At 46.3% G+C, this 22,625-nt stretch overlaps 1 protein-coding gene across 5 annotated transcripts in view; it reads right to left on the bottom strand.

The window, feature by feature from the left end:
* The window catches only part of LOC109885917 (alpha-actinin-1), a 154,520-nt gene that overhangs the window by 52,452 nt on the left and 79,443 nt on the right, over positions 1-22,625 (bottom strand). For 3 of the 5 annotated variants that reach the window (XM_031829327.1, XM_031829328.1, XM_031829329.1), the window contains exons 6-7: positions 2,904-2,982; positions 1,385-1,466 (exon numbers count right to left, since the gene is read on the bottom strand). In XM_031829327.1, coding sequence (XP_031685187.1) covers positions 1,385-1,466; positions 2,904-2,982 — 161 coding nt within the window. Of the gene's footprint in view, positions 1-1,384; positions 1,467-2,903; positions 2,983-18,012; positions 18,101-18,955; positions 19,087-22,625 lie in introns of those variants that run through there. The other 2 variants (XM_031829325.1, XM_031829326.1) reach the window with 1 other exon arrangement.

The following is a 22,625-nucleotide window of genomic DNA, read 5'->3' as shown; positions in this document are numbered from 1 at the left end:
GGGGGTGGATGGGGGAGCAGGGGGGAGAGAGGGAGGGAGGGGTATGGTAATGGTCATTTTAAACACAAGAGATAAATGACATAGAGTAGAGAGTGGGGGTGTCTCAGCAAACACACCCCCTTCCCCTATATACAGTCAGCTACTTCTGGCCAGGTGAAAACACAACAGACAAATGGGTACCATAGAGTTGAATAGAGGCCACATTTTTGCAAACATGTCCACATTGGCCCTAATGCAGGTGGCCCTAATGCAGGTGGCCCTAATGCAGGTGGCCCTAATGCAGGTGGCCCTAATGCAGGTGGCCCTAATGCAGGTGGCCCTAATGCAGGTGGCCCTAATGCAGGTGGCCCTAATGCAGGTGGCCCTAATGCAGGTGGCCCTAATGCAGGTGGCCCTAATGCAGGTGGCCCTAATGCAGGTGGCCCTGAGGGCAGCCCTCACTTTGACAGAAATAAGCCCTTTTTGGATCAGCTGAATGTTACATTGTATCATAAAGATATAGATATATAGTATATTTAGGATTCAGATGTTTCTGCTAATCATTTCCGACATTTTGACATTTTGACTGTCGAATTGATATATCGCCTCACGATCATCACTGCTATCGTCCATTTTTAACACTAATCTTTCCCAAGCTTTATGGTAAAAACTGGACCTACTGTTCCACCCCACAATCACATGATGACAGGTTGACTAATTCAAGTTGAGGAAAACAGGATAACAGTATCCAGGAAGGGAAGCTTCACTTTGAGTCACTCCAGATTACGTGCTAATCTAGAGAAAATTCAATATACACTCTCTCTCTCTCTCTCTGTCTCTCTCCCTCTGTCTCTCTCTCTCTGTCTCTCTGTCTCTCTCTCTCTGTCTCTCTCTCTCTGTCTCTCTCTCTCTCTCTCTCTCTCTCTCTGTGTCTCTGTCTCTCTCTCTCTGTCTCAGCTCACTCTCGCTCTCTAAGATATCTATATTTAGGTACAGAGCTAACCAGTTTAAAATGGGGAATAGGGACAACAAATTTAACTCAGAATAGAGACATCAGAGCAAAGCCTTCTGTCATCTCGGTTTATTCTTTCTTTCAACATTCTGAAAAGTCAGAGGTCGGACCCACCAGTCTGTGGGGTCAAAATATCTCGTAAAAACAAGAAACTAAAAAACATGAAAAGTTGAGTGAAACATGGTCGCGCTCCAGACCGACTACATTGTAGATGTTGCATTGCATCAACCAAAGGTTACGTGCCATAACAAATGGCTATATCATACGACATGTTAAACACCTATCCAGGCATTGTGAGATATGGCAAGTATCTGCAATGCAGTCGGCCTGGGAACGCGGCCATGTCAGTCTCGACTTCACTTCCTCCTTGACCCTTAACCCTCCTGGTCTTACCCTCAGCGTCCAACATCTTGGGAATGTCCAGGTACTTCTCTGCCACGTCAAAGGCTGTGTTCAGGTTGGTCATGGGGTCATCCTACAGGTGAGAGGAGAAACAGGAGGATATCAGACCACCTGGATAGGTGAAAGGTCAGGTGGTCCCTGAGGAGAGGGGGTTGATCTATACGGTTCTGTATAAAGTGAAAGGTCAGGTGGTCCCTGAGGAGAGAGGGTAGATCTATATGGTTCTGTATAAGGTGAAAGGTCAGGTGGTCCCTGAGGAGAGAGGGTAGATCTATATGGTTCTCTAAAAGGTGAAAGGTCAGGTGGTCCCTGAGGAGAGGGGGTTGATCTATACGGTTCTGTATAAGGTGAAAGGTCAGGTGGTCCCTGAGGAGAGGGGGTTGATCTATATGGTTATGTATAAGGTGAAAGGTCAGGTGGTCCCTGAGGAGAGGGGGTTGATCTATATGGTTCTGTATAAGGTGAAAGGTTAGGTGGTCCCTGAGGAGAGGGGGTTGATCTATATGGTTCTGTATAAGGTGAAAGGTCAGGTGGTCCCTGAGGAGAGGGGGTTGATCTATATGGTTCTCTAAAAGGTGAAAGGTCAGGTGGTCCCTGAGGAGAGAGGGTAGATCTATATGGTTCTCTAAAAGGTGAAAGGTCAGGTGGTCCCTGAGGAGAGGTGGTTGATCTATACGGTTCTGTATAAGGTGAAAGGTCAGGTGGTCCTTGAGGAGAGGGGGTTGATCTATATGGTTCTGTATAAGGTGAAAGGTCAGGTGGTCCCTGAGGAGAGGGGGTTGATCTATATGGTTCTGTATAAGGTGAAAGGTCAGGTGGTCCCTGAGGAGAGGGGGTTGATCTATATGGTTCTGTATAAGGTGAAAGGTCAGGTGGTCCCTGAGGAGAGGGGGTTGATCTATATGGTTCTGTATAAGGTGAAAGGTCAGGTGGTCCCTGAGGAGAGAGGGTAGATCTATATGGTTCTCTAAAAGGTGAAAGGTCAGGTGGTCCCTGAGGAGAGAGGGTAGATCTATATGGTTCTCTAAAAGGTGAAAGGTCAGGTGGTCCCTGAGGAGAGAGGGTAGATCTATATGGTTCTCTAAAAGGTGAAAGGTCAGGTGGTCCCTGAGGAGAGGGGGTTGATCTATACGGTTCTGTATAAGGTGAAAGGTCAGGTGGTCCCTGAGGAGAGGGGGTTGATCTATACGGTTCTGTATAAGGTGAAAGGTCAGGTGGTCCCTGAGGGGAGGGGGTTGATCTATATGGTTCTGTATAAGGTGAAAGGTCAGGTGGTCCCTGAGGAGAGGGGGTTGATCTATATGGTTCTCTAAAAGGTGAAAGGTCAGGTGGTCACTGAGGAGAGAGGGTTGATCTATATGGTTCTCTAAAAGGTGAAAGGTCAGGTGGTCACTGAGGAGAGAGGGTTGATCTATATGGTTCTCTAAAAGGTGAAAGGTCAGGTGGTCCCTGAGGAGAGAGGATCTATATGGTTCTGTGTAAATGTATCATCAGGGCACTAGTCTCTCACCTTGCGTAGCTTGCCATAGTCAATGAGCTCTGGGCGGTGTCTGTGAATGAGAGCACAGAATCCCAACCCATCTTTCCAGCTGAGAGAGAGAGAGAGAGAGAGAGAGAGAGAGAGAGAGAGAGAGAGAGATTAAGACAAAATCATGACAATCATGTCCTTAGCTCTAGACCAGCACTGAGGAATACCTAACCTATATTCAATTTAACATCATGTTGACATTTCTCTCCCTGTCTCTCTCTCTCTGTCTCTCCCTGTCTCTCTCTATCACTCCCTGTCTCACTCTCTCTGTCTCTCTCCCTGTCTCTCTCCCTGTATCTCTCTCTGTCTCTTTCCCTGTCTCTCTCCCCATCTCTCCCCGTCTCTCTCCCCATCTCTCCCCCTGTCTCTCTCCCCATCTCTCCCCCTGTCTCTCTCCCAGTCTCTCTGCCCGTCCCTCCCTGTCCATCCATCCAGAACACTAAGCATTTCCATGTCAGATAATCTACTCCATATAACGTGAAAGATGATCTCTACATCCATCCTGTCCTCATTACACAACACGCTCTAATCCTTCTGAGTCAGGGCTGGTGTCCATAGAGCCAGGTCTGATCAGTCTCTGAGTCAGGGCTGGTGTCCATAGAGCCAGGTCTGATCAGTTTCTGAGTCAGGGCTGGTGTCCATAGAGCCAGGTCTGACCAGTCTCTGAGTCAGGGCTGGTGTCCATAGAGCCAGGTCTGACCAGTCTCTGAGTCAGGGCTGGTGTCCATAGAGCCAGGTCTGACCAGTCTCTGAGTCAGGGCTGGTGTCCATAGAGCCAGGTCTGATCAGTCTCTGAGTCAGGGCTGGTGTCCATAGAGCCAGGTCTGATCAGTCTCTGAGTCAGGGCTGGTGTCCATAGAGCCAGGTCTGACCAGTCTCTGAGTCAGGGCTGGTGTCCATAGAGCCAGGTGGAAAAACAATGGAGGAGCATATTAGATCACACACAGCCAGCCACTGTGCCAGTAAAACAGGAGACGAGAGAGAGAGAGAGAGAGAGAGTGTGTGTGTGTGTGAGAGAGACGAGAGAGAGAGAGAGAGACAAGAGAGAGAGAGAGAGAGAGAGAGAGAGAGAGACGAGAAAGAGAGAGAGAGAGAGAGAGAGAGACGAGAGAGAGAGAGAGAGAGAGAGAGAGAGAGAGTGTGTGTGTGTGTGAGAGAGACGAGAGAGAGAGAGAGACAAGAGAGAGAGAGAGAGAGAGACGAGAGAGAGAGAGAGACGAGAGAGAGAGAGAGAGAGAGAGAGAGAGAGAGAGAGAGACGATAGAGAGAGAGAGAGAGACGAGAGAGAGAGATGAGAGAGAGAGATGAGAGAGAGAGAGGAGATGAGAGAGAGAAAGAGAGAGAGAGGAGAGAGAGAGAGAGAGAGAGAGAGAGAGAGAGAGAGAGAGAGAGAGAGAGAGAGTGTGTGTGTGTGTGTGTGTGTGTGTGTGTGTGTGTGTGTGTGTGTGTGTGTGTGAGAGAGAGAGCAGGAACCAAGATTTCATTAAAAAAATCAGAAATACAGACATTGTCATCCTACAAGAAACATGGTATAGAGGAGACGGACCCACTGGTTGCCCTCTAGGTTACAGAGAGCTGGTAGTCCCATCCACCAATCTACCAGGTGTGAAACAGGGAAGGGACTCAGGCGGTATGCTAATTTGGTATAGAGCAGACCTAACTCACTCCATTAAATTAATCAAAACAAGAACATTTTACATTTGGCTAGAAATTCAAAAGGAAATGACCTCAACAGAGAAAAATGTCCTCCTGTGTGCTACCTACAGTATATCCTCCCACTAGAATCCCCATACTTTAACGATGACAGCTTCTCCATCCTGGAGGGGGAAATCAATAGTTTCCGGGCCAAATGACATGTTTTAGTCTGTGGCGACCTAAATGCCAGTGACAGCATTCCCTCCCCCATATGCCCCCCTACACACTATGACAACATAACCAACAAAAACGGGTCACAACTCCTGCAGCTCTGTCGGAAGCTGGGTATGTACATAGTCAATGGTAGGCTTCCAGGGGACTCCTATGGTAGGTACAACTATAGCTCTGTTACATCCTGGGTATGTACATAGTCAATGGTAGGCTTCCAGGGGACTCCTATGGTAGGTACACCTATAACTCATCTCCTGGCAGTTGTACTGTAGACTACTTTATCACTGACCTCAACCCAGAGTCTCAGATCACAACAAAAGCACACTCTATTTGAACAGAGCAATACTCAATCATGAGGCATCAAAGCCAAAGGAACTGAGTAATATTATGTAATGCTATAGATGGAAGGAAAGTAGTGTGGACATCTGCCAAAAACAATTAGGCAACAACAAATGCAATCCCCTCTAGACAATTTCCAGGACAAAATATTTCACTGTAATAGTGAAGGTGTAAACTTGGCAGTAGAAAATCTACACAGTTTATTTGACCTCTCAGCTTCCCTATCAAATCTACAAATGTCAAGCGGACAACCTAAGAAAATGAACAACAATGACAAATGGTTTGATGAAGAATGCAAAAACCTAAGAAAGAAATTGAGAAACCTGTCCAACCAAAAACATAGAGACCCAGAAAACCTGAGTCTACGCCTTTACTATGGTGAATCACTAAAACAATACAGAAATACACTACGGAAAAAGAAGGAACAGCATGTCAGAAATCAGCTCAATGCAATTGAAGAATCCATAGACTCTAACCACTTCTGGGAAAATTGGAAAACACTAAACAAACAACAACACGAAGAATTATCTATCCAAAATGGAGATGTATGGGTAAACCACTTCTCCAATCTGTTTGGCTCTATAACAAAGAATAAAGAGCAAAAACATATACATGATCAAATACAGATCTTAGAATCAACTATGAAAGACGACCAGAACCCACTGGATTCCAGAACCCACTGGATTCCAGAACCCACTGGATTCTCCAATTACCTTGAATGAGCTACAGGACAAAACATGTGTTGATGATATCGTAAATGACATTATAAAATATACAGACCACAAATTCCAATTGGCTATACTAAAACTCTTTAATAACGTCATCCTCAGCTCTGGCATCTTCCCCAATATTTGGAACATATTTGGAATATTTGGTATGCTCTGAGGTGGCATAGCAGTTCAGACGTCTTTTGTCCTCGTCTTGTCGTGTCCTGTATATATATATATTTACAACTTTTTCACATACATTTTATTTTTATTTTCCATCAACTCATCTTCAAAACACTCTCCTGCAACCCGCCTCACCAATGTATATTTATAAAAAAGTATTATTTACCTCAGATCTGTAATCCTCCAAGAAGCTAGCCAGAAACTCCAGGAGGCTGGCCTGAAACTAGCCAGAAGCTAATCCAGAAGCTAGTTCAGAAGCTAGTTGGCTCCTTTACTGGCAAGTCGTTGGTGTTCAGCTAACCACGGTTTGTGGTCATCGGCTATCCTTTGGCTCGAAAGTCTATCGCCAGTTCTGTACGGCGCAGCGCGGCTCGGAGCGGAGCATACCGGACCAATTTTTCTCTCCATGTCCCTGGATTTCGACTGCTCTCTGGACATTCATGCCCGGATCTCACAGCTAGCTAGCTGCTATCCGTGTGACTGTCGGCCTTCGTCGATTCCGGAGCAAACATCAATTGTTCCGGAGCTAGCGGGCTCCGTCAATCACTCCTGAGTTCCATCAATCGCACCTGGGCTGCGGTCGCCTATCCGGACCCGTTTTGCTGCCTTCGCGGAGCCCCACCGGGCCTTCACAACTGGACTGCCGACGTTATCTACCCGAAGGAGTTATTCGGCTGGCTCCTCCGTCGCGACGTTACCTGAACGCCCATCTGCGGCCTGCTAACCGTTAGCTGTCTTACCGGCTGCTATCTGAATAGACAATTGGACAATTATTATTATTATTATTTTTTTTTTTTTTTTTAATTATTTTTTATTATTATTATTATGTTTTCTTCTTGGGCCTCTATAACTATATCTATTGTTTTTATTTTTGTTGTTGTTGTGTGATTTGGATTGATCCCCTCTACCACACGGAACCCCACTAATCTACTGACGGAGCGCAGGAGGTGGCTAACAACAGACCTCCATCCTATGCTAGCTTGCTACCGATGCCCTGGCTAGCTGTCTAAATCACCAACCAACCTCTCCACTCACCGGACCCTTTTGATCACTCGACTAAGCATGCCTCTCCTTAATGTCAATATGTCTTGTCCATTTCTGTTCTGGTTAGTGTTTATTGGCTTATTTCACTGTAGAGCCTCTAGTCCTGCTCACTATACCTTATCCAACCTATTAGTTCCACCACCCACACATGCAATGACATCTCCTGGTTTCAACGATGTTTCTAGAGACAATATCTCTCTCTTCATCACTCAATACCTAGGTTTACCTCCACTGTATTCACATCCTACCATACATTTGTCTGTACATTATACCTTGATGCTATTTTATCGCCCCCAGAAACCTCCTTTTACTCTATGTTCCAGACGTTCTAGACGACCAATTCTCATAGCTTTTAGCCGTACCCTTATTCTACTCCTCCTATGTTCCTCTGGCGATGTAGAGGTGAATCCAGGCCCTGCAGTGCCTAGCTCCACTCCTATTCCCCAGGCGCTCTCTTTTGACGACTTCTGTAACCGTAATAGCCTTGGTTTCATGCATGTTAACATTAGAAGCCTCCTCCCTAAGTTTGTTCTATTCACTGCTTTAGCACACTCTGCCAACCCGGATGTTCTAGCTGTGTCTGAATCCTGGCTTAGGAAGACCACCAAAAACTCAGACATTTTAATTCCAAACTACAACATTTTCAGACAAGATAGAACTGCCAAAGGGGGCGGTGTTGCAATCTACTGCAAAGATAGCCTGCAGAGTTCTGTCCTACTATCCAGGTCTGTACCCAAACAATTTGAACTTCTACTTTTAAAAATCCACCTCTCTAAAAACAAGTCTCTCACCGTTGCCGCCTGCTATAGACCACCCTCTGCCCCCAGCTGTGCTCTGGACACCATATGTGAACTGATTGCCCCCCATCTATCTTCAGAGTTCGTGCTGCTAGGCGACCTAAACTGGAACATGCTTAACACCCCAGCCATCCTACAATCTAAACTTGATGCCCTCAATCTCACACAAATAATCAATGAACCTACCAGGTACCTCCCCAAAACCTTAAACACGGGCACCCTCATAGATATCATCCTAACCAACTTCCCCTCTAAATACACCTCTGCTGTCTTCAACCAAGATCTCAGCGATCACTGCCTCATTGCCTGCATCCGTAATGGGTCAGCGGTCAAACGACCTCCACTCATCACTGTAAAACGCTCCCTGAAACACTTCTGCGAGCAGGCCTTTCTAATCGACCTGGCCGGGGTATCCTGGAAGGATATTGATCTCATCCCGTCAGTAGAGGATGCCTGGATATTTTTTTTTAAATGCCTTCCTAACCATCTTAAATAAACATGCCCCATTTAAGAAATTTAGAACCAGGAACAGATATAGCCCTTGGTTCTCCCCAGACCTGACTGCCCTTAACCAACACAAAAACATCCTATGGCGTTCTGCATTAGCATCGAACAGCCCCCGTGATATGCAGCTGTTCAGGGAAGCTAGAAATCATTATACACGGGCAGTTAGAAAAGCCAAGGCTAGCTTTTTCAAGCAGAAATTTGCTTCCTGCAACACTAACTCAAAAAAGTTCTGGGACACTGTAAAGTCCATGGAGAATAAGAACACCTCCTCCCAGCTGCCCACTGCACTGAAGATAGGAAACACTGTCACCACTGATAAATCCACCATAATTGAGAATTTCAATAAGCATTTTTCTACGGCTGGCCATGCTTTCCACCTGGCTACTCCTACCCCGGACAACAGCACTGCACCCCCAACAGCAACTCGCCCAAGCCTTCCCCATTTCTCCTTCTCCCAAATCCATTCAGCTGATGTTCTGAAAGAGCTGCAAAATCTGGACCCCTACAAATCAGCCGGGCTAGACAATCTGGACCCTTTCTTTCTAAAATTATCTGCTGAAATTGTTGCCACCCCTATTACTAGCCTGTTCAACCTCTCTTTCGTGTCGTCTGAGATTCCCAAAGATTGGAAAGCAGCTGCGGTCATCCCCCTATTCAAAGGGGGGGACACTCTTGACCCAAACTGCTACAGACCTATATCTATCCTACCGTGCCTTTCTAAGGTCTTCGAAAGCCAAGTCAACAAACAGATTACCGACCATTTCGAATCTCACCATACCTTCTCTGCTATGCAATCCGGTTTCAGAGCTGGTCATGGGTGCACCTCAGCCACGCTCAAGGTCCTAAACGATATCTTAACCGCCATCGATAAGAAACATTACTGTGCAGCCGTATTCATTGATCTGGCCAAGGCTTTCGACTCTGTCAATCACCATATCCTCATCGGCAGACTCGACAGCCTTGGTTTCTCAAATGATTGCCTCGCCTGGTTCACCAACTACTTCTCTGATAGAGTTCAGTGTGTCAAATCGGAGGGTCTGCTGTCCGGACCTCTGGCAGTCTCTATGGGGGTGCCACAGGGTTCAATTCTTGGACCGACTCTCTTCTCTGTATACATCAATGAGGTCGCTCTTGCTGCTGGTGAGTCCCTGATCCACCTCTACGCAGACGACACCATTCTGTATACTTCCGGCCCTTCTTTGGACACTGTGTTAACAACCCTCCAGGCAAGCTTCAATGCCATACAACTCTCCTTCCGTGGCCTCCAATTGCTCTTAAATACAAGTAAAACTAAATGCATGCTCTTCAACCGATCGCTACCTGCACCTACCCGCCTGTCCAACATCACTACTCTGGACGGCTCTGACTTAGAATACGTGGACAACTACAAATACTTAGGTGTCTGGTTAGACTGTAAACTCTCCTTCCAGACCCATATCAAACATCTCCAATCCAAAGTTAAATCTAGAATTGGCTTCCTATTTCGCAACAAAGCATCCTTCACTCATGCTGCCAAACATACCCTTGTAAAACTGACCATCCTACCAATCCTCGACTTTGGCGATGTCATTTACAAAATAGCCTCCAATACCCTACTCAACAAATTGGATGCAGTCTATCACAGTGCAATCCGTTTTATCACCAAAGCCCCATATACTACCCACCATTGCGACCTGTACGCTCTCGTTGGCTGGCCCTCGCTTCATACTCGTCGCCAAACCCACTGGCTCCATGTCATCTACAAGACCCTGCTAGGTAAAGTCCCCCCTTATCTCAGCTCGCTGGTCACCATAGCATCTCCCACCTGTAGCACACGCTCCAGCAGGTATATCTCTCTAGTCACCCCCAAAACCAATTCTTTCTTTGGCCGCCTCTCCTTCCAGTTCTCTGCTGCCAATGACTGGAACGAACTACAAAAATCTCTGAAACTGGAAACACTTATCTCCCTCACTAGCTTTAAGCACCAACTGTCAGAGCAGCTCACAGATTACTGCACCTGTACATAGCCCACCTATAATTTAGCCCAAACAACTACCTCTTTCCCAACTGTATTTAATTTTTATTTATTTATTTATTTTGCTGCTTTGCACCCCATTATTTTTTATTTCTACTTTGCACATTCTTCCATTGCAAAACTACCATTCCAGTATTTTACTTGCTATATTGTACTTACTTTGCCATCATGGCCTTTTTTGCCTTTACCTCCCTTCTCACCTCATTTGCTCACATTGTATATAGACTTGTTTATACTGCATTATTGACTGTATGTTTGTTTTTACTCCATGTGTAACTCTGTGTCGTTTTATCTGTCGAACTGCTTTGCTGTATCTTGGCCAGGTCGCAATTGTAAATGAGAACTTGTTCTCAACTTGCCTACCTGGTTAAATAAAGGTAAAATAAAAATAAATAAAAAACCAAGGACTGATCACTCCAATCCACAAAAGTGGAGACAAATTTGACCCCAATAACTACCGGTGGAATATGCGTCGACAGCAGCCTTGGGAAAATCCTCTGCATTATCATTAACAGCAGACTCGTACATTTCCTCAGTGAAAACAAAGTGTGCAAAGCTGTCATCAAGGTAAAGGGTGGCTACTTTGAAGAATATAAAATATCAAATATATTTTGATGTGTTTAACACTTGTTAGGTTACTACATGATTCCATATGTGTTATTTCATAGTTTTGATGTCTTCAATATTATTCTACAATGTAGAAAATAGTAAAACTAAAGAAAAACTCTGGAATTAGTAAGTGTGTCCAACCTTTTGACTGGTACTGTATCTATCAACACATTTGCGAGGGAACTAGAACAGTCTGCAGCACCCGGCCTCACCCTACTAGAATCTGAAGTCAAATGTCTACTGTTTGCTGACGATCTGGTGCTTCTGTCACCAACCAAGGAGGGCCTACAGCAGCACCTAGATCTTCTGCACAGATTCTGCCAGACCTTTGGCACTGACAGTAAATCTCAGTAAGACCAAAATAATGGTGTTACAAAAAAGGTCCAGTCACCAGGACCACAAATACAAATTCCATCTAGACACTGTTGCCCTAGAGCACACAAAAAACTATACATACCTTGGCCTAAACATCAGCGCCACAGGTAACTTCCCTGACAGTAAATCCGCTGTTTGAATGAATGCTTACGAGCCTGCTGCTGCCTACCACCACTCAGTCAGACTGCTCTATCAAATCATAGACTTAATTATAACATAATAACACACAGAAATACGAGCCTTAGGTCATTAATATGGTCAAATCCGGAAACGATCATTTCGAAAACAAAACGTTTATTCTTTCAGTGAAATACGGAACCGTTGGGTATTTTATCTAACGGGTGGCATCCCTGTCTAAATATTGCTGTTACATTGCACAACCTTCAATGTTATGTTATGTCATAAATTATGTAAATTCCTGGCAAAATAATGACGGTCTTTGTTAGGAAGAAACACAGTTCGCAACGAGCCAGGCGTACCAAACTGTTGCATATACCCTGACTCTGCGTGCAATGAACACAAGATAAATGACACAATTTCACCTGGTTAATATTGCCTGCTGACCTGGATTTATTTTAAGTAAATAGGCAGGTCTAAAAAAATTTTACTTCTGTGTATTGATTTTAAGAAAGGCATTGATGTTTATGGTTAGGTACAATTAATGCCCTTTTGTAAATCATCACCCGTTTGGCAAAGTTGAAGTAGGCTGTGATTCGATGATAAATTAATTAAATTAACAGCCAGTTTCCTCGTGGATTGCAGCTACCATGTAGTTTCCTCGTGGATTGCAGCTACCATGTAGTTTCATCATGGATTACAGCCTACCAGTTTCCTCATGGATTGCAGCCTACCAGTTTCCTCATGGATTACAGCCTGCCAGTTTCCTCATGGATTGCAGCCTGCCAGTTTCCTCATGGATTGCAATGTAATCGGCATCCGAAATAGGCAGATTACCGATTGTTGTGAAAACTTGAAATCGCCCCTAATTAATCGGCCAAGGTCGACCTTAAACATCAGCGCCACAGGTAACTTCCACAAAGCTGTGAACGATCTGAGAGACAAGGCAAGAATGGCCTTCTATGCCATCAAAAGGAACATAAAATTTAACATACCAATTAGGATCTGGCAAAAAAAATACTTGAATCAGTTATAGACCCCATTGCCCTTTATGGTTGTGAGGTCTGGGGTCCGGCTCACCAACCAAGAATTCACAAAATGGGACAAACATCAAATTGAGACTCTGCATGCAGAATTCTGCAAAAATATCCTCAGTATATAACATAAAACACCAAAATGCATGCAGAGCAGAATTAGGGCGATTTCCGCTGTCAAAATCCATAAAAGAGCAATTCAATTCTATCTAAAACCACCTAAAAAGAAGCGATTCTCAAACCCTCACTTACAGACAGGTGAACCTGGAAACAAATCCCCTCAGCCAGCTGGTCCTGGGACTCTGTTCACAAACACAAACAGAGCCCCAGGACAGCAGCACAATTAGACCCAACCAAATCATGAGAAAACAAAAAGATAATTACATGAAACATTGGAAAGAATTAACACAAAAACAAAAGCAAACTAGAATGATATTTGACCCTAAACAGAGAGTACACAGTGGCAGAATACCTGACCACTGTGACTGACCCTAAACAGAGAGTACACAGTGGCAGAATACCTGACCACTGTGACTGACCCTAAACAGAGAGTACACAGTGGCAGAATACCTGACCACTGTGACTGACCCTAAACAGAGAGTACACAGTGGCAGAATACCTGACCACTGTGACTGACCCTAAACAGAGAGTACACAGTGGCAGAATACCTGACCACTGTGACTGACCCTAAACAGAGAGTACACAGCAGCAGAATACCTGACCACTGTGACTGACCCTAAACAGAGAGTACACAGTGGCAGAATACCTGACCACTGTGACTGACCCTAAACAGAGAGTACACAGTGGCAGTATACCTGACCACTGTGACTGACCCTAAACAGAGAGTACACAGTGGCAGAATACCTGACCACTGTGACTGACCCTAAACAGAGAGTACACAGTGGCAGAATACCTGACCTCTGTGACTGACCCTAAACAGAGAGAACACAGTGGCAGAATACCTGACCACTGTGACTGACCCTAAACAGAGAGTACACAGTGGCAGAATACCTGACCACTGTGACTGACCCTAAACAGAGAGTACACAGCAGCAGAATACCTGACCACTGTGACTGACCCTAAACAGAGAGTACACAGTGGCAGAATACCTGACCTCTGTGACTGACCCTAAACAGAGAGTACACAGTGGCAGAATACCTGACCACTGTGACTGACCCTAAACAGAGAGTACACAGTGGCAGAATACCTGACCACTGTGACTGACCCTAAACAGAGAGTACACAGTGGCAGAATACCTGACCACTGTGACTGACCCTAAACAGAGAGTACACAGTGGCAGAATACCTGACCACTGTGACTGACCCTAAACAGAGAGTACACAGTGGCAGAATACCTGACCACTGTGACTGACCCTAAACAGAGAGTACACAGTGGCAGAATACCTGACCACTGTGACTGACCCTAAACAGAGAGTACACAGCAGCAGAATACCTGACCACTGTGACTGACCCTAAACAGAGAGTACACAGTGGCAGAATACCTGACCACTGTGACTGACCCTAAACAGAGAGAACACAGCGGCAGAATACCTGACCTCTGTGACTGACCCTAAACAGAGAGTACACAGCGGCAGAATACCTGACCACTGTGACTGACCCTAAACAGAGAGTACACAGTGGCAGAATACCTGACCTCTGTGACTGACCCTAAACAGAGAGAACACAGTGGCAGAATACCTGACCACTGTGACTGACCCTAAACAGAGAGTACACAGTGGCAGAATACCTGACCACTGTGACTGACCCTAAACAGAGAGTACACAGCAGCAGAATACCTGACCACTGTGACTGACCCTAAACAGAGAGTACACAGTGGCAGAATACCTGACCACTGTGACTGACCCTAAACAGAGAGTACACAGCAGCAGAATACCTGACCACTGTGACTGACCCTAAACAGAGAGTACACAGTGGCAGAATACCTGACCTCTGTGACTGACCCTAAACAGAGAGTACACAGCGGCAGAATACCTGACCACTGTGACTGACCCTAAACAGAGAGTACACAGTGGCAGAATACCTGACCTCTGTGACTGACCCTAAACAGAGAGTACACAGTGGCAGAATACCTGACCACTGTGACTGACCCTAAACAGAGAGTACACAGTGGCAGAATACCTGACCACTGTGACTGACCCTAAACAGAGAGTACACAGTGGCAGAATACCTGACCACTGTGACTGACCCTAAACAGAGAGTACACAGTGGCAGAATACCTGACCACTGTGACTGACCCTAAACAGAGAGTACACAGCAGCAGAATACCTGACCACTGTGACTGACCCTAAACAGAGAGTACACAGTGGCAGAATACCTGACCACTGTGACTGACCCTAAACAGAGAGTACACAGCAGCAGAATACCTGACCACTGTGACTGACCCTAAACAGAGAGTACACAGCAGCAGAATACCTGACCACTGTGACTGACCCTAAACAGAGAGTACACAGTGGCAGAATACCTGACCACTGTGACTGACCCTAAACAGAGAGTACACAGGGGCAGAATACCTGACCACTGTGACTGACCCTAAACAGAGAGTACACAGTGGCAGAATAGCCCTGTCTGACTCTGCTGTGGCCTGACTCTGCTGTGGCGTGACTCTGCTGTGGCCTGACTCTGCTGTGGCCTGACTCTGCTGTGGCCTGACCCTGCTGTGGCCTGACCCTGCTGTGGCCTGACCCTGTTGTGGCCTGACTCTGCTGTGGCCTGACTCTGCTGTGGCCTGACTCCGCTGTGGCCTGACTCCGCTGTGGCCTGACTCCGCTGTGGCCTGACTCCGCTGTGGCCTGACTCTGCTCCGAGGCCTGACTCTGCTCCGAGGCCTGACTCTGCTCCGAGGCCTGACTCTGCTCCGAGGCCTGACTCTACTCCGAGGCCTGACTCTGCTGTGGCCTGAGTCTGCTCCGAGGCCTGACTCTGCTGTGGCCTGACTCTGCTCCGAGGCCTGACTCTGCTCCGAGGCCTGACTCTGCTGTGGACTGACTCTGCTCCGAGGCCTGACTCTGCTGTGGCCTGACTCTGCTGTGGCCTGACTCTGCTGTGGCCTGACTCTGCTCCGAATAAAAAAATTAAAAAAATAATAAGTGCACTACATATGGAATAGGGTGCCATTTGGGACGCAAGCTTGGTATATTGGCTGTAAACTCTCTCAGTTTTCTGTTACCATCACCATCCTATTCCCTATGTCATGCACTACTGTTGACACACTGGGTCTGTACTATAGGGTGCACTATAGGGGGATGTATTATAGGATGGTGTACTATAGGGTGGTGTACTATAGGGTGGTGTACTATAGGGTGGTGTACTATAGGGGGATGTACTATAGGGTGGTATACTATAGGGTGGTGTACTATAGGGTGGTGTACTATAGGGTGGTGTACTATAGGGGGATGTACTATAGGGTGGTGTACTATATGGGGACGTACTATAGAGTGGTGTACTATAGGGGGATGTACTATAGGGTGGTGTACTATAGGGTGGTGTACTATAGGGGGGTGTACTATAGGGTGGTGTACTATAGGGGGGTGTACTATAGGGGGATGTACTATAGGGTGGTGTACTATAGGGGGGTGTACTATAGGGTGGTGTACTATAGGGTGGTGTACTATAGGGTGGTGTACTATAGGGTGGTGTACTATAGGGGGATGTACTATAGGGTGGTGTACTATAGGGTGGTGTACTATAGGGTGGTGTACTATAGGGTGGTGTACTATAGGGTGGTGTACTATAGGGTGGTGTACTATAGGGGGGTGTACTATAGGGGGTGTACTATAGGGTGGTGTACTATAGGGGGATGTACTATAGGGGGGTGTACTATAGGGGGATGTATTATAGGATGGTGTACTATAGGGGGGTGTACTATAGGGTGGTGTACTATAGGGTGGTGTACTATAGGGGGATGTACTATAGGGTGGGGTACTATAGGGTGGTGTACTATAGGGTGGTGTACTATAGGGGGGTGTACTATAGGGGGTGTACTATAGGGTGGTGTACTATATAGTGTACTATAGGGTGGTGTACTATAGGGTGGTGTACTATAGGGTGATGTACTATAGGGTGGTGTACTATAGGGTGGTGTTCTATAGGGTGGTGTACTATAGGGTGGTGTACTATAGGGTGATGTACTATAGGGGGATGTACTATAGGGTGGTGTTCTATAGGGTGGTGTACTATAGGGTGGTGTACTATAGGGTGGTGTACTATAGGGTGTACTATAGGGTGGTGTACTATATAGTGTACTATAGGGTGGTGTACTATAGTGTACTATAGGGTGGTGTACTATAGTGTACTATAGGGTGGTGTACTATATAGTGTACTATAGGGTGGTGTACTATATAGTGTACTATAGGGTGGTGTACTATAGGGTGGTGTACTATAGGGTGATGTACTATAGGGTGATGTACTATAGGGTGGTGTACTATAGGGTGGTGTACTATAGGGTGGTGTACTATATGGTGGTGTACTATAGGGTGGTGTACTATAGGGAGGTGTACTATAGGGTGGTGTACTATATGGTGGTGTACTATAGGGTGTACTATAGGGTGGTGTACTATATAGTGTACTATAGGGTGGTGTACTATAGGGTGGTGTACTATAGGGTGGTGTACTATAGGGTGGTGTACTATAGGGTGGTGTACTATAGTGTACTATAGGGTGGTGTACTATAGGGTGGTGTACTATATAGTGTACTATAGGGTGGTGTACTATAGTGTACTATAGGGTGGTGTACTATAGGGTGGTGTACTATAGGGTGGTGTACTATATAGTGTACTATTGGGTGGTGTACTATAGTGTACTATATGGTGGTGTACTATAGGGTGTACTATAGGGTGGTGTGCTATATAGTGTACTATAGGGTGGTGTACTATAGTGTACTATAGGGTGGTGTACTATAGGGTGGTGTACTATAGGGTGGTGTACTATATAGTGTACTATAGGGTGGTGTACTATAGGGTGGTGTACTATAGGGTGGTGTACTATAGTGTACTGTAGAGTGTACTATAGGGTGGTGTACTATATAGTGTACTATAGGGTGGTGTACTATAGGGTAGTGTACTATAGGGTGGTGTACTATATAGTGTATAATAGGGTGGTGTACTATAGTGTACTATAGGGTGGTGTACTATATAGTGTACTATAGGGTGGTGTACTATAGGGTAGTGTACTATAGGGTGGTGTACTATAGGGTGGTGTACTATAGTGTACTATAGGGTGTACTATAGGGAATAGAATGCCATATGACTAGGTACCCCCCTCTCCCTTTCCATAGGGGCTGCAGGTAGCCTAGTGGCTAAGAGCGTTGGGCCAGTAACCCGGAAAGTTCGCTGGTTAGAATCCCCAAACCGACTAGGTGAAACGTCTGCCGATGCGCCCTTGAGCAAAGGCACTTCACCCTAATAGCTCTTGTCAGTTGCTCTCGGGAAGAGCGTCGACTACAACGTAAATGTAAAATGGGACCCAGATTCCTTTATATTACCTAATGTGAAAGTTCTGAATGTTGACGTTCTTGTAAGGAGCAGTCTTTCTCTGGCACCACAGAAGAAGACCCTCTTTAGCTGATGTTTCTGTGGGTGAAAACAAATCAACAAGAAGTTAGTTAGTTCGGGTTCGGCGTCACTACAGACCCTGGTTTGATTCCCGGGCTGTATCACAACCAGCGGTGTTGGGGAGTCCCATAGGGCGGCGCACAATTGGCACGGCTTCGTCCGGGTTAGGGCGGCAGGGTAGCCTAGTGGTTAGAGCGTTGGACTAGTAACCGAAAGGTTGCAAGTTCAAATCCCCGAGCTGACAAGGTACAAAATCTGTCGTTCTGTCCCTGAACAGGCAGTTAACCCACTGTTCCTAGGCCGTCATTGAAAATAAGAATTTGTTCTTAACTGACTTGCCTAGTTAAATAAAGGTAAAATAAAAATTGTAAAATAAAAATGTGTTCTTTTAACTGACACGCCTAGTTAAATAAACTTAAACATAAATAATAACAATGTGTCATTGTCTTAAATGGCACACTATTCCCAAGGGGCCCTTGTCTAAAGTAGTGCACTACATAGGGAATAGGGGTGCCATTTAAGACTCATTTTAACCTGGACTGTCTCTATTTAACCCGTTTGAACTAATCACATTTAACCAGTCTGAATGAATCACATTGTGGTTTTCAAATCAGAGTGGTAGTCATGTGTCACCTCTGAAACATCTGAAACATCTCTGAAACACCTCAAACATCTCTGAAACATCTCAAGCATCTCTGAAACATCTCTGGAACATCTCAAACATCTCTGAAACATCTCAAACATGTCAGGTCTCCATTATAAAGGAAGATTTGTTTTAATTAGATCGAAACACTAGTAGGAAGAATGTCGGTAATCGTTGCCATCGACAGAGTCCCTTCAGCCGACCCGAGAAAGACATCGACATCCTGGTACCTTCCACAGAGATGTCCTGGATGGCGAAGCGAAGGATTATGGTCCAGATCATTCCCAGGGTCATTTTAGCGTTGCCGTCGACGATCTCTGCAGAAGAGGAGAGGAGAGGAGAGGAGAGGAGAGGAGAGGAGAGGAGAGGAGAGGAGAGGAGAGGAGAGGAGAGGAGAGGAGAGGAGAGGAGAGGAGAGGAGAGGAGAGGAGAGAGACCATGTTGTTGTGAGTTTATATTTACAGTTTACTGTTTCACAGTATAGCAGATCCACTGCTGGTGAACAGGATAACACTGTTGGCCTGAGTTCATTTACAGAAGTTCTGGATCAATCCGTCAATAGTTTGTCTGTGGTGATCAGGCAGCATCAAACTAGCAGACTATTTTGAGTCATTGCTGTCCGATGTTGTTGTTGATGATGTGAACCCTCTCCTCCTACTCTCTCTAGGTCACCCTGCCGCTCCTCTCCTCCCCAAATGAATCATATGTTTCTACCTCCTAATCTCAGAAAACACAGCTAGGATACACAGTGTATGTGTTAGACAGTCACTGAACTGAACTGGGGCGGCAGGTAGCCTAGTGGTTAGAGCGTTGGACTAGTAAACCAAAGGTTTCTAGATTGAATCCCAGAGCTGACAAAATCTGTCGTTCTGCCCCTGAACAAGGCACTGTTCCTAGGACCCTGTTCCCCAGGACCCTGTTCCCTAGGACCCTGCTCCCTGTTCCCTAGGACCCTGTTCCCTAGGACCCTGCTCCCTAGGACCCTGTTCCCCAGGGCCATGTTCCCTAGGACCCTGTTCACTAGGACCCTGCTCCCTAAGACCCTGTTCCCTAGGACCCTGCTCCCTAGGACCCTGCTCCCTAGGACCCTGCTCCCCAGGACCCTGTTCCATAGGACCCTGTTCCCTAGGACCCTGCTACCTAGGACCCTGCTTCCTAGGACTATGTTCCCCAGGATCCAGCTCCCTTTTCCCTATGACCCTTCTCCCTAGGACCCTGTTCCCTAGGACCCTGTTCCTAGGACCCTGTTCCCTAGGACCCTGTTCCCTAGGACCCTGCTCCCTAGAACCCTGTTCCCTACACCCTGCTCCCTAGCACCCTGTTCCCTAGGACCCTGCTCTGTAGGACCCTCCTCCCTAGGACCCTGCTCCCTAGGACCCTGTTCCCTAGGACCCTGCTCCCTAGGACCCTGCTCCCTAGGACCCTGCTCCCTAGGACCCTGTTCCCTAGGACCCTGTTCCCTAGGACCCTGTTCCCTAGGACCCTACTCCCAAAGACACTGTTCCCTAGGACCCTGCTCCCTACTTCCTATTCCCTAGGACCCTGCTCCCTAGCACCCTGTTCCCTAGGACCCTGTTTCCTAGGACCCTGCTCCCTGGGACCCTACTCCCAAAGACACTGTTCCCTAGGACCCAGCACCCTGTTCCATAGGATGCTGCTCCGTAGGATCCTGTTCCCTAGGACTCTGTTCCCTAGGACCCATAGACATATTCTATACATGCTCCCAAAAATGTAATGGGTAAAGCATCTATAAAGTGTGCAAGGGTCTCTGGTCAAATGCAGTGCACTCAATAGGGAATAGGGAGGCATTTTGGACGAAACCACCCTGTCTCCTGTCACTAACCCCTTACCCCCACCACCTCACATGGCCCTCTGCCTGCCCTGCCGCCTTCCATGAGCTGTAGCCTCTGTTATTAGTTTCCACAGCCTGAACTACTGCCCCCACCCCTCGTCCAGTCAAACTGCCTTCTAACAAGCCTAGGCCTAACTGTATCCAGCCCCCTGTCCTGGCCCCGGCTCCCTCCCCAGTCCCAGGGCAGCAAGGGTCCAAGAGGGGATTCCAATTGGCTTAATCTGTCTGGAATGCAAGTCTGGTTTAGGCTTTTTTATTTTGGCTTCGCTGTGGATTAACCCCAGGAGAAGAAGAGAGGGCGAGAGAGAGAAAGAGATAGAGAGAGATAGGGGGAGGGAGAGAGACAGAGGCAGAGACAGAGAGAGAGAGACAGACAGAGAGAAAGATGGGGAGAGGGGGGGGGGGGAGAGCAGAAACCAAGACAATCATCAAGGAAATCAGAAATACAGACATTGTCATCCTACAAGAACATGGTATAGAGGAGACGGACCCACTGGTTGCCCTCTAGGTTACAGAGAGCTGGTAGTCCCATCCACCCAAACTACCAGGTGTGAAACAGGGAAGAGACTCAGAGGGTATGCTAATTTGGTATAGAGCAGACCTAACTCATTCCATTAAATAATCAAATTAATCAAAACAGGAACATTTTACATCTGGCTAGAAATTAATAAGGAAATTATCTCAACAGAGAAAATGTCCTCATGTGTGCTACCAAGAGTATATCCCCCCACTAGAATCCCCATACTTAACGAAGACAGCTTCTCCATCCTGGAGGGGGAAATCAATCATTTCCAGGCCCAGGGACATGTACTAGTCTGTGGAAGCTAAATGCCAGAACTGAACAAGAACCTGACACCATCAGCACACAGGGGGACAAACACCTAACTGGAGGTGACAGCATTCCTTCCTCCATATGCCCCCTAGTCACCCCTAGTCACCACTATGACAACATAACCAACAACAACGGGTCACAACTCCTGCACCTCTGTCGCACGCTGGGTATGTACAGTTTAAGTCGGAAGTTTACATTCACCTTAGCCAAATACATTTAAACTCAGTTTCACAATTCCTGACATTTAATCCTAGTAAAATTCCCTGTTTTAGGTCAGTTAGGATCACCACTTGATTCTAAGAATGTGAAATGTCAGAATAATAGTAGTGAGAATGATTTATTTCAGCTTTTATTAATTTCATCACATTCCCAGTGGGTCAGAAGTTTACATACACTCAATTAGTATTGGTAGCATTGCCTGTAAATTGTTTAACTTGGGCTCAAACGTTCGGGTAGCCTTCCACAAGTGTCCCACAATAAGTTGGGTGAATTTCGGCCCATTCCTCCTGACAGAGCTGGTGTAACTGAGTCAGGTTTGTAGGCCTCCTTGCTCGCACACGCTTTTTTAGTTATGTCCACAAATTTTCTATGGGATTGAGGTCAGGGCTTTGTGATGGCTACTCCAATACCTTGACTTTGTTGTCCTTGAAGCCATTTTGCCACAACTTTGGAAGTATGCTTGGGATCATTGTCCATTTGGAAGACCCATTTGCGACCAAGCTTTAACTTCCTGACTGATGTCTTGAGATGTTGCTTCAATATATCCACAATTTTCCACCCTCATGATGCCATCTATTTTGTGAAGTACACCAGTCCCTCCTGCAGCAAAGCACGCCCACAACATGATGCTGCCACCCCCGTGCTTCACGGTTGGGATGGTGTTCTTCGGCTTGCAAGCCTCCCTCTTTTTCCTCCAAACATAACAATGGTCATTATGGCCAAACAGTTCTATTTTTGTTTCATCAGACCAGATGACATATCTCCAAAAAAGTATGATATTTGTCCCCATGTGCAGCTGCAAACCGTAGTCTGGCATTTTTTATGGCGGTTTGGAGCAGTGGCTTCTTCCTTGCTGAGTGGCCTTTCGGGGTTTTGTCAATATAGGACTCGTTTTACTGTGAATATAGATACTTAGTACCTGTTTCCTTCAGCATCTTCACAAGGTCCTTGCTGTTGTTCTGGGATTGATTTGCACTTTTCGCACCAAAGTACGTTC

Source organism: Oncorhynchus kisutch, linkage group LG7, assembly GCF_002021735.2.
Source record: "Oncorhynchus kisutch isolate 150728-3 linkage group LG7, Okis_V2, whole genome shotgun sequence".
NCBI classification, from domain to species: domain Eukaryota; kingdom Metazoa; phylum Chordata; class Actinopteri; order Salmoniformes; family Salmonidae; genus Oncorhynchus; species Oncorhynchus kisutch.
Note: the sequence above shows the minus strand (reverse complement) of the source record. Positions and strands in the feature narration are given on the sequence as shown.